The sequence below is a fragment of the Lepidochelys kempii genome, chromosome 1, assembly GCF_965140285.1.
Source record: "Lepidochelys kempii isolate rLepKem1 chromosome 1, rLepKem1.hap1, whole genome shotgun sequence".
Classification (NCBI taxonomy): domain Eukaryota; kingdom Metazoa; phylum Chordata; order Testudines; family Cheloniidae; genus Lepidochelys; species Lepidochelys kempii.
Window position 1 is genome coordinate 152,583,981 of NC_136380.1, and position 16,250 is coordinate 152,600,230.

General features: G+C 38.2%; 1 protein-coding gene across 12 annotated transcripts in view; it reads right to left on the reverse strand.

Moving 5' to 3' along the window:
• Nucleotides 1–2,939: 2,939 nt before the first annotated feature.
• The window catches only part of LOC140916595 (X-linked retinitis pigmentosa GTPase regulator), a 92,930-nt gene continuing 79,619 nt past the window's right edge, over nt 2,940–16,250 (reverse strand). For 9 of the 12 annotated variants that reach the window (XM_073358298.2, XM_073358317.2, XM_073358278.2 and 6 more), the window contains 5 exons: nt 13,910–14,086; nt 13,634–13,654; nt 13,393–13,432; nt 9,494–9,597; nt 2,941–4,918 (listed from right to left, as the gene is read on the reverse strand). In XM_073358298.2, coding sequence (XP_073214399.1) covers nt 4,691–4,918; nt 9,494–9,597; nt 13,393–13,432; nt 13,634–13,654; nt 13,910–14,086 — 570 coding nt within the window. In that variant the 3' untranslated portion in view covers nt 2,941–4,690. Of the gene's footprint in view, nt 4,919–9,493; nt 9,598–13,392; nt 13,433–13,633; nt 13,655–13,909; nt 14,087–16,250 lie in introns of those variants that run through there. The other 3 variants (XM_073358269.1, XM_073358273.1, XM_073358319.1) reach the window with 3 other exon arrangements.

Below are 16,250 nucleotides of genomic sequence, written 5' to 3' on the forward strand. Positions count from 1 at the left end.
AGGGATAAAGTGAGACAGGCTAAAAGTCAAGTAGAGTTGGACCTTGCAAATGGAATTAAAACCAACAGTAAAAGGTTCTACAGTCCTATAAATAAGAAGAAAACAAAGAAAGAACAAGTTGGACCGCTAAACACTGAGGATGGAGTGGAGTTAAGGATAATCTAGGCATGGCCCAATATCTAAACAAATACTTTGCCTCAGTCTTTAATAAGGCTAATGAGGATCTTGGGGATAATGGTAGCATAACAAATGGGAATGAGGGTATGGAGGTAGATATTACCATATCTGAGGTAAAAGCGAAACTCGAACCGCTTAGTGGGACTAAATCGGGGGGCCCAGATAATCTTCATCCAAGAATATTAAAGGAATTGGCACATGAAATTGCAAGCCCATTAACAAGAATTTTTAATGGATCTGTAAACTCAGAGGTTGTACCGTATGTTTGGAGAATTGCTAACACAGTTCCTATTTTTAAGAAAGGGAAAAAAAGTGATCCGGGTAACTACAGGCCTGTTAGTTTGACATCTGTATATGCAAGGTCTTGGAAAAAATTTTGAAGGAGAAAGTAGTTAAGGACATTGAGGCCAATGGTAAATGGAACAAAATACAACATGGTTTTACAAAAGGTAGATCGTGCCAAACCAACCTGATCTCCTTCTTTGAGAAAGTAACAGATTTTTTAGACAAAGGAAACGCAGTGGATCTAATTTACCTAGATTTCAGTAAGGCGTTTCATACCATGCCACATGGGGAATTATTAGTTAAATTGGAAAAGATGGGGATCAATATGAAAATTGAAAGGTGGATAAGGAATTGTTCAACAGGGAGACTACAGTGGGTCCTACTGAAAGGTGAACTGTCAGGCTAGAGGGAGGTTACCAGTGGAGTTCCTCAAGGATCAGTTTTGGGACCAATCTTATTTAATCTTTTTATTACTGACCTCGGCACAAAAAGTGGGACTGTGCTAATAAAGTTTGCAGATGATACAAAGCTGGGAGGTATTGCCAATTTAGAGAGAGACCAGGATATCATACAGGAAGATCTGGATGACCTTGTAAATTGGAGTAATAATAATAGGATGAAATTTAATAGTGAGAAGTGTAAGGTCATGCATTTAGGGATTAATAACAATAATTTTAGTTATAAGCTGGGGCTGCATCAATTAGAAGTAACAGAGGAGGAGAAGGACTTTGGAGTATTGGTTGATCACAGGATGACTATGAGCAGCCAATGTGATATGGCCATGAAAAAAGCTAATGCGGTCTTGGGGTGCATCAGGCGAGGTATTTCCAGTAGAGATAAGCTCTGGTCTCCCATGTTTAAGAAGGATGAATTCAAACTGGAACAGGTACAGAGAAGGGCTACTAGGATGATCCGAGAAATGGAAAACCTGTCTTATGAAAGGAGACTCAAGGAGCTTGGCTTGTTTAGCCTAACCAAAAGAAGGTTGAGGGGAGATATGATTGCTCTCTATAAATATATCAGAGGGATAAATACCGGAGAGGGAGAGGAATTATTTAAGCTCAGTACCAATGTGGACACAAGAACAAATAGATATAAACTGGTCATCGGGAAGTTTAGAATTGAAATTAGATGAAGGTTTCTAGCCATCAGAGGAGTAAACTTTTGGAATAGCCTTCCAAGGGAAGCAGTGGGGGCAAATGACCTATCTGGTTTTAAGATTAAACTCAATAAGTTTATGGAGGAGATGGCATGATGGGATAACATGATTTTGGCAATTAATTGATCTTTAAATATTCATGGTAAATAGGCCCAATAGCCTGTGATGGGATGTTAGATGGGGTGGGATCTGAGTTACTACAGAGAATTCTTTCCTGGGTATCTGGCTGGTGAATCTTGCCCGTATGCTCAGGGTTCAGCTGACTGCCATTTTTGGGGTCAGGAAGGAATTTTCCTCCAGGGCAGATTGGAAGAGGCCCTGGAGGTTTTTCGTCTTCCTCTCTAACATGGGGCACAGGTCACTTGCTGGAGGATTTTCTGCTCCCTGAAGTCTTTAAACCATGATTTGAGGACTTCAATAGCTCAGACATAGGTGAGAGGTTTATCGCAGGAGTGGGTGGGTCAGATTCTGTGGCCGGCATTGTGCAGGAGGTCAGACTAGATGATCATAATGGTCCCTTCTGACCTTAATATCTATGAATCTATGAATCTATAAGGGCAAAAGGGAATAGAAAAAATATGCTGTATAAACATAATTGGATCACAATAGAATGTGCTTCCAAGTGTGTTTTGCTGTGTCAATAGCTTTAAGGAAACCTCCCCTTCTAGACTCTAGAGTAACATCATATTTAAGAGAATTACTCTTCACTAACTGAACTCACATTTTAAAAAAAAGAAAAAGACCTTAGGGGACCTTCCTTTGGGATCAATTCCAGCCCCCTTTAAAAATGTAAAACTAATTTCAACTCACTGAAGGAAACCATTTAGTTTATCACTCCTCTTCCAAGATTTTTTCCTATTCAGACTAGGATCCAAGCAGAACAGAAGTCAAATGTGCACTGAGGAAAAGAGGAAAACAGTAAATACCATGTATTTTTCTAGAAAGAAAATAACATATTTAACGTACATCTGTAGAACTCAAAGCTGCCGCTTGGAAAAATAGCAGAACAAAAGGACAGGATCTTAATTAATTCTGGAAAAGGATGACACAGAATGCAGGCTTTTAATATGATGCTACTTACTGCAGTCCAGAGGAGGCTCCATTAAAGTATTTGGGTATTTGCCATACTTATAGGGATGAAGCATTCAGCTGGACCAATTTCTAGGTTAAGAACAGCCCTAGTCACTTGTGACAGGGTTATATAAAGACTAAGCAGCCCTGAAACTAGGAAAAATAGATAAATCAGAGGTGAAGTTGGGCCAAAGGCAGATTCAAAAGTGTGCACGAGTCAGTGAAATTAAATAACTTTTTCCTAGTTGTTTTTTAAAGATCAGCTCGTCTCTTATGAAATATTTTGAAAAGGATTCAATTTGGCTACAATTCTGATTTTATATTATATGTTGTACTTTACATGTTTAGCTTTGTTTAATAACTAAGGACTTTTGAATACAAAAACACAATCCTGGGATCAGATTAATCACAGGACAGGATGTGTTTTTAAGTTTATTAATAAACTACATGCTTATTTCTTATTTATTTGCAGCTGAATTTTAAGGAATCTTGTCTCTTTATGAATTTGGTAATTAGAACTGTGTGTTAAATATAAGAAATGTAAACAACAAATAAAAATGACAAATTCTGAAAGAAAAAAACATTTGCATCCCACTGATGGGTCTGGAAATTGGCTGAAGCATTCACTTGCTCCTTCTGCATAATCCCTACCTGAGAGAGGGCCAAATCCCTTCTCCTCCCTTAGAGCAGAGCCACTGAAGCTACAGAAAGTACTTGCCTGAGAAAAACAAGAGGGATTTAGCCCATAATGATCTGTTTGCAACATCAATATTTCCCATAGTAATTCATTCAGATATCCCAGAGGATATTAACTCCAGGCGGAAAGCAGGCAGCTGCAACACATGAAATGTTAATGAAGAAAATGTTTTCCTGCAAATGTCCTTCATAAAATGAAAAGGAAAAAAATACAGAAAATTATACATAAACTCAAATGATTTCTTAATACGACAGAATGCTTTTCAAAGTTTTTCCACAAGGCATCAGCTGCTCTATAAGGATGAATATCTTAGTAGCCTTGTCGATGTGATCAATTTATTTCCTTTACTAAATATAAAGTTTTGCTTACTTCAAGATGTCCACCATGTGTAATCATAATTAAGGGTCTCAGATGCTGTAGCTTGTATGCTAACAAAACCTCCACTAAAGTACAGTGAAAATTTGGGTGCTCAAGGATGCAGGAATAGGCTCCCAGTAAAATGGTAAAATGGCAATATTGACAATTGGTTTCATTCTGCCCTGCTGTTGGCTTGATTCTATGTAGAGGTGAATTCCCTCAACAACTCTCACTGATTTCAGCTAGAGTTGAAAGCACTCAGCATCTCCCAAAAATGAGTGGAGTTTCTGCAAGGCCCTGATTTGTCCAGGTACATAAGCACATTACACATTACTTACAGTTAGGCATCTCATTGACTTCACTGAAACTAAAAATATTCATAAAGCTAGACACATGTTTACAGTACCTTGCTGAATCAGGGCCTATATTCTTAAATACTTTTGAGTTTTTATTGCTATTTTTCTATTTCAAAATGGAACAAGACAGATGATTCTAAGTGGCTCAATACCCTTAATGTTAATTTCTAAACATTCCTAGCTATTTTGTTGAACTAAATAATACACTACAGTAGCTATTTACAGCTTTGCACCACATCAGACTGTAAGTGGTACCATATAGATACAAGCTTAGGATACAATTATTTAGCAAAAATTATTAAAATGCCTGAATCCAACTTTTCACATACAAAAATATATTTTTATTACAACACTGAACAGTTAAGGCCACAACACTTCAGTAACACTCTGATAAGCTTATCAGTTTCAATTACTAAAATTATCAATAGAAATAAATACCAAAACCATGGTCTTCAAGTCCAAAACCAAGGCAAACAACTTAATTATTTTTTTTAAATCTGTCATCAGTAACAATAAGAAGTCATAATTGTTTTCAAGTATAAATTGCAACATGTGCTTGCAGCCTGTCAAATATATATTCTGACAGCATTACAGTATTATACAAGTAGAGGACTTGGTCTTTCTGCCCTGGTTAGTTGTGGTTTCCTTAGGATTCTTCCTCGTGTGATTTTGGTTTTCATCTTTCCTGTCATAGCCAGATAAATCTGCTTCCTTTCCTTTATCCTTTTCACTTTGGAGTGGCTTTTCAGATTTACCTTCATTGCTGTTATGTACATTTTTCTGACTTGTCAATGACTTTCGCTTAAACAAAGAAAACTAAAATAAAAGATGATATATTACCCCCTCGACAATTAATAGTGATTTTCAAGATGTACAAAAAAGCCTGCACACAAGTTAAAAGTTACACTCTCAAATGAACTTAGGCCACACAATTATGTTTGGTAAAACAAACAAAAACCCCACCTCCTAAACAAAACAAAAACCTCCTAAACGTAAATGTTTCAACAATCTTTTAAAAATGTTAAATGGATAACATTCCTTTGCAGTATTTGTAACCCAAATATTGCAGGTTTTGCCCGTGTGTGTAAGAACGAGAAAGTGAAACTGAGCATACACTGATGAATAACACAAGTTTGTTTACACAGACCAAACTCAGCAAATTGCAAGAAGTAAACAGTGTAAATGATGAAAAATAAGTTAAATTTGTAATATTTTTTTCAATTTTAGCATTAGGGCTCAAAAAATTAATTGCAATAAAAAAACTGCTATCAATCACAGTTTTAATCACACTGTTAAACAATTGAAATTTATTAAATATTTTTGGATGTTTTTCTACATTTTCAAATATATTGATTTCAATTACAACACAGACTACAAAGTGTACAGTGCTCACTTTATTTTTATTTTTTATTATAAATATTAGCTCTGTAAAAATGATAAAAGAAATAGTATTTTTCAATTCACCTCATACAAGTACTCTTGTGCAATCTCTTAATCGTGAAAGTGCAACTTATAAATATAGATTTTTTTTGTTACATAACTGCACTCAAGAACAAAACAATGTAAAACTTTAGATCTTACAAGTCCACTCAGTCCTACTTCTTGTTCAGTCAATTGCTAAGAAAAACAAGTTTGTTTACCTTTACGGGTGATAATGCTGCCCGCTTAATTACAATGTCACCTGAAAGTGAGAACAGGCATTCGCATGGCACTTTTCTAGCCAGCATTGCAAGGTATTTATGTGCCAATACGCTAAACATTTGTTTGCCCCTTCACACGTCGGTCACCATTCCAGAGGACATGTTACCATGCTGATGATGCTCGTCAAAAAATAATGCCTTAGTTAAATTTGTGACTGAACTCCTTGGGGGAGAATTGTATGTCTCCTGCTCTGTTTTACCTGCATTCTGCCATATATTTCATGTTATAGCAGCCTCGGATGATGACCCAGCACATGCTGTTCATTTTAAGAACATTTTCACTGCAGATTTAACAACATGCAAAGAAGGTACCATTTGAGATTTCTAAAGATAGCTACAGCACTCGAACCAAGGTTTAAGAATCTGAAGTGCCTTCTAAAATATGAGAGGGATGAGGTGTGGAACATGCTTTCAGAAGTCTTAAAAGAGCAACACTCTGATACCAAAACTACAGAACCCAAAACATAATAAAGAAAAGCAACCTTCTGCTGGTGGCATCTGACTCAGATGATGAAAATGAACATGCGTTGGTCCACACTGCTTTGGATCATTATTGATCAGAACGTGTCATCAGCATGGATGCAAGTCCTCTGGAATGGTGGTTGAGGCATGAGGGGCATATGAATCTTTTGTGCAACTGGCACGTAAATATTTTGCAACACCAGCTACAACAGCATGCGAATGCCTGTTTCTCACTTTCAGGTGACATTGTAAACAAGAAGCGGGCAGCATTATCTCCTGCAAATGTAAACAAACTTATTTGTCTGAGCGATTGGCTGAACAAGAAGTAGGAATGTGTTGACTTGTAGGCTCTAAAGTTTTACACTGTTTTATTTTTGAATCCAGGTTTTTTGTACATAATTCTATATTTGTATGTTCACCTTTCATTATAAAGAGACTGCACTACAGTACTTGTATTAGGTGAACTGAAAAATACTATTTCTTTTGTTTTTTACAGTGCAAATACTGGTAATAAAAATAAATCTAAAGTGAGTACTACCTTTGCATTCTGTGTTGTAACTGAAATCAATATATTTGAAAATGTAGAAAACATCCAAAACTATTTAAATAAATGGTATTCTATTATTAACAGTGTGATTAATCGCACGATTAATTGCGATTAATTTTTTTAATCGCTTGACAGCCCTATTAAGAATTTAAAGCCAGATCCTGGAAACGTAGTTCATGAACAAAGGCAAACCATTTAGTTACATGCTTAATTTTAAGTATGTGTGTAGTTCTAATGAAGTCAATGACAACAGACTTTGACGTTAATGGGACTACTCATGTGCTTAAAATTAAGCGTATGTTTAAATGCTTTGCTGGATTGGGGACAGAGTGCTCAGTACCTTGAATGACTGAGCATTTGAGTTCTAACCCTTCAAGGGGCTCCATGTAAGGTGGTCACCTGCAGCCCTGTAAAGAACTCCATGGACATCAACTCTGTATGTTTTCAGCTCAGTAAAACTCAAAATGGTGAATTATTTCCTTCTTTGAGGTACACTGTATAAGATCAAATAAGAATTATAGGCCTGATCCAACTTTCACTGAAGTCTTCAGAAAGACTTACAATGACTTTAACAGGAGTTGAATCAGATCCTAAATCTGTGGTAGACCCTGCAAACCCTGAAAAATATTAGCTCTTAATTATGCAAAGAACAGTCTCATTCAAGTCAATACGAATATTCATGTAAGTAAGTTTGCAGGATCAGTCTCGTCATTTGGACTATAAAAAAAATTTTAATCTAAAAATCCCAGACAAGTTCTCTAATTTATTCATTGTCAGTTATACAAGAAAACAATTGTGTATCTGATTTAAACTAGCTGTTGAAATTGATGAAACAACACTACTTCCTTTTTGCTTTTTTGCCAGGATATGGAGAATTGTGTGTGTCAGAGGGTTCAGAGTTCATATGCATGTTCTTTAGGAACTGCCTAAAATACTTTGGAAAAGACAGATCGTTATTTAAAAATCTGGGGTTGGAGTAAAATGTTTACTTTTCAAGCAGGTGATACTCACCTTTTGACAGTGTTCTATTCTGCTGTTATTCATATTATCTGCATTCATTTTAGTTTAGAGAATAGCCTATTTTAAGCTTCAATCGGAGAGCAACATAGCCCTAGAAAACTTCTTTTAAAACGTACAATACGTTGTATCTATAAGTATTTTTACACTAAGGTGTCTGACAAAGAGATTCCAGTAATAAATTCACCACTTAACCTTCTTTTACTGGCACAGAATTGTTTTCAGCTTCACAATACTTCTCCCCCACTGTATCTGATGTATACCCCAAAACTCAAACCTCTGGGGGTTGGGGAAGGAGGTGAGACTTTGTGGGTTGCTTGGAGCAAAGCAATATATATTCAAATAAAATTTTAACGGAATGCTTCTTTGTACCTGTTTTTTATTATGTGATTTCTGGGTTTTAATATTATCTTGTTTTCTACAGTCTTCTGCTTTGGAGGAGATTTTTGAACATGGGGGATAAAATCCTGGCTCCATTTAAGTCAATGGGAGTTTTGCCATCATTTGAGTTCAGTGGGGATTTCACCTGGGTGTTTCCATAGCAATAGGTCCTGTATGTCAAATGCATTGGCTACTTCTTCTCAGAGTTCTTTACATTCCCAATACTGCAAATAGGACACAGGCCCTTGAAATGGGGTTCAGTAGTCTCTCTACATCTTCCAAACCAGGTTTGTCTTCCTTCTTTGGTCCCTTTCCCCTACAGAGTGTGTCTACACAGCCCAGGGCAGTCAGAGTCCTAGCCTGGTGTCCATACACTCCGGCTTATGCTACTGTGTAGACAGCCCTTTGAAATTGTGCCTTGGGCTGGAGCATGGGCCCCTCCGTAGGCTTCAGAGCTCAAGATCCAGCCTAAGCCACAACCTCAAGCACAGTCCACACAGCTGTTTTTAGCATAGTAGCACAAGCCCTGTGAGTCCAAATCTATCGAACCTGGGCTGGGAGCCTCACTGCTGCAAGCTGTGTAGACATACCCAGAAGCTCTTCACCAGTCATACTGTGCTGAACCCCCACCTCCACCCTGAGTATTCCTAAGGCTGTTCATATGCCATCAGGTCCTCTCTTCCTCTGATTAGCCTCTGGTTCACTCCTTGCTCTACTAAAAATATGGGCACAGTAGGGAATAACCAGAGGAAGAAGAGAAACCTGGTGTAAAAGCAGCATAAACCACTGCTACACTGTGGGACATATAGAAACATGACAAGATGGTATGACACAAAAATGGAAATATCCGAACAAGTGAGATGTACAGCAAATGTAGGATACTTAAGAGATAAGCCTGCCATCAGTGGTCCAAGTCTGGATATTTCCCCTGACTATGTCTCAACTCTTCCATTATGGGGCTGTGGCTCATAATGCTTTCACATGATGTCTTATCCTCTCTATCTGCATATTGGAGTCAATGGAATCACTCGTGCAATAAGTTACTGTTGAATGTGAGTAAGGTTCTCAGGCCTTCTGCAATTCCAAGAATGATCCACAATAATGGATACTCTTCAACAGTAGCCGGCACATACAAAGGGATGTTCACTGGGGCTTTTCAGTCAGCTATGATGATGAGGCTCACTTGTGTGGACAAGGATCAAAAATTTCAGTAAGTGCTCACCATTATTATTATTATTTTATTATTAGTCAAATTACACAGAACTGAAAACTCAGGTGGTTTACCTTTTTAGTCCTTCCAAGTATTCCTCCAGATATTCTGTCAGTACTACTTTCCGAAATTGCCCCTAAAGAACTGTTCTCAGGATGAGTGTCGGTATTTTCTCTTTCTAAAACAACACAAGACATTACATTGAACTTTTTTTCACAACTGCAAAAAGAAACCTGTGCTTTTAATTATTTTTAACACTCAGACACACAAATTAGTTCTGCATCTAAAATGGAACAGACAGAATAAAATATTCAGTTCCACTTGATACCCAGCCAAACCTGAACAATTCTGTTTTTATTTTTCTCATTTCTATTTATATCTGTTTACCATACCCCAGATGTTTGATTTTCAAAAGCAGAATTAATACTGAGGGCACTGGCAAATATGTAAACTATTTTGACTAATCCACCTACAACTGCATATGGTTAACAGAAGACAGAGTATATTGCACATGAATTTAGAAAATGTATCTTAACCAGCAGAGAGTGACTCCTGGTGCAAGAGTTGTATTTCAGCACAAGTCTTTGTTCTGTAGCAACAATACAGAAAGGCACAGAATTCATCTCGATTTTCATACATCCAAGTTGCCCTCTAGTGCTAGCTTTAATGATATAAATCCCCCTCCTAGAATCAAAGAACCCCAGATTTATTGGGGGTTGGAAAAATATTTAAAGATCTGTTCTGGGTTACCTAATTGCAGCGCAATATTGGAGCGAGATGCCCTAGCTTCTTTGTAATTAGATGGAGTGATGTGTTACTTTATGATGCATCACTGATTTCCATAAAGGCAGTAATCATTTTTTATTCCAGAAGTTGAAGAAAAAAAAAGGCTCGATTTTTTTCATTCCAACATGTACATTCCAGTATCTTTCCAAAGGACAGCATAATCTTCCCTGATATTCTCAAACCTGTAAAAAAGCTTTAGGCTTACTATATCAATGTTGCTGCATACTGTCCAACAATTCTATATTTCATCTAAGATGGTTATCCCTTTCAGTAGTGGTGGTAGGAAACAGATTCCTACTTACAGTGAGTTACATCCAAGTGGTGAAAAGGCTTATGAATTGGCCTTCAGGTAAAATGCCACACAGTGCTAGGGCATTAGCACTGGTGATGAAGGGGTGGGTGGTCTGGAACAATAAGGTGCAGGAAAAGTGCATCTGGAATGCTGCAGCATTGTCTGCCCCTTTCTTGAAGATTGAGGGTGAAATCCTGGCCCCGCCAAAGTCAGTGGGAGTTTTGCCATTGACTACAATGGGGCTAGGATTTCACCTGATTAGGTATACCAATTTAGTCAGTTTCTTGGTTCATTAATGTCAGCCAGGAAGGTGAGAACAGCTCACTCTCCAAGAACTTAAAGGAGTGTCCTGGAGCCTGAGAATCAGCTGGAAGGGGAGCCTGATGATTAAAATATGAAGCTAAGCAATCAGGACAGAAGTATCCCTCCACACAAGGTATTGTGCTTTAGTTGATATTTTATTTTATCCTTGTCCACTGAATAGGGAAGGATAGGGTTACTCTGAGCCTGGGACATCTGTACCCCAAAGCAACACCCTGGCACCCCCACATCTACCATGGTGATATAATTATGATGTGTTTTGTACACAGTATGCCTTGTGGGGTACATTTTAAAAGTCTTGATCTGTTGAGCATTAATATCCTGTTGCATTGTATGTGCTCTCATTTTATGTGAAGCTTACTATGTATGTGTTTCTGAAATATGCTGTGAGGTTGGGAACACCCAAAAGCAGCCTTTCAGGTACAACAATGAAGAAGCCAGATAGTGTTGATGGCCCATTAAGGGGAATATACACACTACTAAGGATTACCCCAGAAACTAAACAATGGAAACCTCTCTGAGATAGCATATACACAATGGAGGCTGTTTGACTCCCATCACAGCAAAGGATCTTTCCAGCAAGCTGAAAGAAGCTATAAAAGGGGGAAGTGACATCATCATTTGGCCTCATTCCTCCACAATTCAACACCTGGAAGCGGGTCAGGAGGAAAAAGACTTTGAATGGGGGAGGGTTGTCCCAGGCTGGAAAGGCGTTCCAACCTGTGTATGGAAGATCTGTAAACTGCTTGTACTATCGGGGTGAGACAGTGCTTGATTCAAATCCTGTCTAGTTAATAGAACTCAGATTGCGAATTTGTTTTATTTCTTAGGTAACCAACTTTGATCTGTACGCTATTACTTATAATCACAAAAAATCTATCTTTCTGTGGTTAATAAATCTGTTTTATAGTTTTTTACCTAAACAGTGTGTTGTTTGAAGTGTAAGGGAAATCTGCTCGGGAATAGGTGTGTTGTCCTCTCCACATTGAGGGACTGGGTAATAAACTTACACTGGTCAGGCTTCTGACCAGGGCAAGATGGTACAACTCTGGCATCCTAGGCTGGGGAGCTGGGGGGAATTGGCTGGAGCCACTCTATTGTGAGTGGCCGGTGAAAGCATTAATGTAAGTCACCTGTGTGTGTCCCTACCTGTGAATGTTTGTGTGAGTGCAGGACCTGGAGGGGTTTGCAGCTTGTCACATAATCACAGTGTGAGAGGGAGCCCACGTTGGTAAGAGAGAGAGCTCAGCAGTACCCCACTTCCAGGTTGCACCTCGGGGAACCTGTCACATTATACTCATGGACTCTCTCTTCACCACTATTGTAAAGTGGAGGTGGGCACCACTGCAGGTGGAATTTCCCAGAATTCCCAGAGGAAAATGGGCAAAGTTGACTGGAACTGTGATTTCCCCCCTGTTCCTTTTTTCCAGCTGAACTATTACAACAATGCAGCAAACCCCCAGTCCTAACCCTGTTATCTCTGCAATCAGTTCCCTGTAGTTGGCCCAGGACACTGCACAACTAATAGATTTGGCTTCAATAATGTCTCTCTTGCAGATTTAAAATTGGCAGTGTTCAGTTACTATTTCAGCAGACAATAGGAGTGGAATAACTCTCCTCAGATACGGAAACTGATGGTATGCTAGATGTATGAGTGCAAAAGCATACAGAAACTTTTGAAAAATTTTACCCTGAGTATTTTAGGAGCCTAAGTCCAATCTTCAAAAGTAACTTAGACTCTTAGAAATCTAAATCTCAGACTTATGCTCCTAACTCACTCTTGAAAGTGGAACTTAGGTTCCTAGGTCATTCAGGTGCTTTTGAAAATGTTACCCATAATCTTTTCAAGAATTTTGAAATCACATTTTAATTAATCCACGTCTGGCAGCCTGTCTTTCCCCCTAGTATGGTAATGAAGGCAGGCAGCTAATCAGACCCTACAGTTTTCATAACCATATAGATTTCATTTCATCCTTTGTTTCTGAGTATTCCCCATACAGTTTCATGCATAATAATTACTAGAAGGACATCTGAAAAAGGCAGGGTGCAAAGCTCTCTAGTGCTCCCTCCCCTCAAAAGTATATAGTCAACTAAGGGGGTGGGGAGAAGATATCTGTCTGTCTGACACAGGATCCCCACAAGGTGAGGCAAGGAAACACCTGGCAAAACGAGTTCCCTATGCCAAACAGTCAGCACAGATACCGGCCTTTACAATTAGTTTGTCATCTGTGAACTAGAACTTCGATGATTTCTCCTTTAATGGTTTGCCTGTGGCAACAAGCATGTAAAAAAATACAGAATATTCCTGCAAGGAGCATGCCACTATGATAAGCTTCCCCTACTACACCCCCGAAAATATCTTGTGAAGAAAAGATTTCTTTCTTGGAGGCAAATAAAATTGGTAACTTTGCTGTGTTGCTAGCTTTAGAGCATTGCTTTGTGTGTCTTACAAAGTGTCTGCCTCATTTAACATTTATATAACCTAGATACATATATAAATGTTGCCAGGTAAAATATGTAGTTTGTATTTAGAAGTGCTGTAATGGTTAGATTCTGAATGGAAGGTTCCTGTACCTTGCTGAAGTATTTTCTCTTCTTGGGTGGTCTTCTCTTCCTATAAATAATAAATAAAATAATGAAATCTTTATACTGTACTTTCAAACCCTTTAAAAAAACTATATTTAACTGCAACATGTGAAATACATTGTATTTTTTTTAAATATTGCATTATTAGTATAATTCTTGAAAAAATATAGTACAACTGTAGGTATTACTTTATTGGTAAAAGATGAAATAAGATAAAAAAATAACATACCTGTTCACCTAAGCAGCTAATCTTAAAAAAATAGGAAATATATTTATTTAGACAAAGCATTCCAGAATATTTCTTTTGGCTACAAAATAAAATAACTGAATTATAACTGCACTCCTATTGCTATTAAAACCACATACGAATGAAAAACTAATTTGGACTCAAACATAGGGGTAAGTTTTCAATGCTGAGCACAGGTATTTAACAGCATGCATGTTATAAGGAATTATACAGCTAATTCCTTCACAGTAAACAATTTAAAAGAAGTGCATGCTTTACCTCTGTAGTGGTGTTATTGCTTCTTTCTCCCTCAGGTGTTTTACTGTCACGTTCCTCCTTTTCATGCACTTTCCCATCATCACTGCTCCCTCCCTCCTCCTCCTCCTCTTCTTTGTCTGTTATTTCTTCTTCTTCTTCTTCTTCGTCAGTCTCTTCATCTTCAGAAGTTTTTTGATCCTGTGACAAAATGGAAAAAATAATTTTTTTAAAAACTGTGTTCTGCAGCAATAGTAACCAGTACTCTACAACAGCCCTATGCCTCATATTGGAATGGATTCAGGTACCCTGGCCCATGTTCCCTTCACAGGCAGCTGAAAATAGGAAAAGACAAAAGCATTTTATTTCAGAGTATTATGAGTCCTTATTTAGGCTCTGACCTTGGAGTCTTATTTTAATGTCTGTTTTAAGTACAAAACTCAACTCAGCCTTAATTCTGGAGCTGTGGCCAGTAATAGCCTTTTTCTGACGAAGATGTCCCCTTACAACAGAAAAACAACGAATGCGAATGCTTTTTTGGAAATCCTGGATAATTCTTTTTATTTGATATCTGTGTGAATAATGAAATCGATAATGCTTCCAACACTTTAACAGAAGGAACCTGTTAAATACCAGGTCTATTTTTCAAAGAGTTGATTCAAATACTAAAGTCACAGCAAATGGAATGCTCTGATTCCCTTTAGACGCTATCATTCACAGCATGTTTGAGCTCAACCCAGTATAGCACCTCAATATATCTAGGCTTTTCTACAGATACTGTTTTGTTTTTATGATAACCATGGGGTATTATGAAAAACTAATTTACATCAAAGAACATGTCTCTGTGAAAACTGTTACTAAGAAAGCAACGAGTAATTTGTATGATTTACATGACATCATTTAGTCCAATCACCTTTGCTGTGCTAGTTATACAGTTTTGGTAACATGAAATGTAACTTTTTTTAAAAACAGAAACATTCTTTCTCCTATTGCAAATCTACGATGAACATATAACAGCCTAATCTGAAATTCTAGCTTGGATTTCTAATGACAAAGCAGTGGAGCTCTGCTCTCAGTTGATCATTTCACCAGAAAACGTAGACGATATTACATCCTTGCACTGTGTGGTTGTTTAACTATCGTTGTTAAAATACATTTAGATGTTCCAACTAACATTTCACAGAAACATTCACTGAGCTATTGAACATAACACAACGATCCCAGTTGTAACTCAAATCAGTGGTTCCCAGCCTTTTTTTTCTTTTTTTTGATGCCCTGTTTTGATTTGTTGGTGGATGGGCACTCCTTACCTGGTAGCCTCTCACTTCATGCTCAGGCATAGTTGCTGTGTCTCTCCTATTTTCTGTCCATTCTCTCTGGTTTTTTCCTCCTCTCCTTTTTGGCTACACTCTCATAGTTGCTTACTGTGCCCATTCAGGATACTTGTTGCTCAGGGCAAAGGCCATTCATTGGTGGTTCTGTGGGGCCGGGGCACAGGATCTTGCAGCCATGCTGTATATCATGAATGTGGACACAAATGCCTAAGCTGATGAGCTCCTTCCTGGATGAGTTGCTCTTATGAACAGGTGTATTTGAGGCTGCTGCAGGAGCAGGAAGGGTAGGTAGATTTCAGGAAGCTGCCCACCACTTTTCCCACATCAGCACGTTTGTAGAGAGCAATCAGAGTGGATCCAACTTCATGCAGCTTTCCATACTTCCACTGCTTTCCTCTGCTCCACTTTTCATGGACTAGTCTAGTGCTCTCCCACCCGCAGAGACTTGTCCCCAGGCTGAAAACACTGCCTTCCGTACACACAGGCAGCTTGCACTTAAGTCAATGCATGCATATATATCTAAGGGCAGAATCAGGCCAGCTCCCTTTAAACAATGATAAAATCCTGAGCTTGAATATGCTAAGTTTATGTTATCTAACTGCGTGTTTCATTACTTCAAAGCAGAGAAAATGTACGGTTTCAGAGTAACAGCCGTGTTAGTCTGTATTCGCAAAAAGAAAAGGAGTACTTGTGGCACCTTAGAGACTAACCAATTTATTTGAGCATGAGCTTTTGTGAGCTACAGCTCACAAAAGCTCATGCTCAAATAAATTGGTTAGTCTCTAAGGTGCCACAAGTACTCCTTTTCTTTTTTAGAGAAAATGTAAGTTTTCAGTAGCATAATTCCACCTTTTTTAGAGTGGTGGTGTTCATGACCTGACAGATTTTGTCAGCTTCTAAGGCCTAGACTGTCTAAGGCCTAGACTGTACCCCTATGATCCATACTTGGATTTCCCCACTTTCACATCAAGGGAGTGGGAGATGCAGGAGTCACTTCTGTAGCAGCAACCCCCTCACTCTCTAGAACCTGC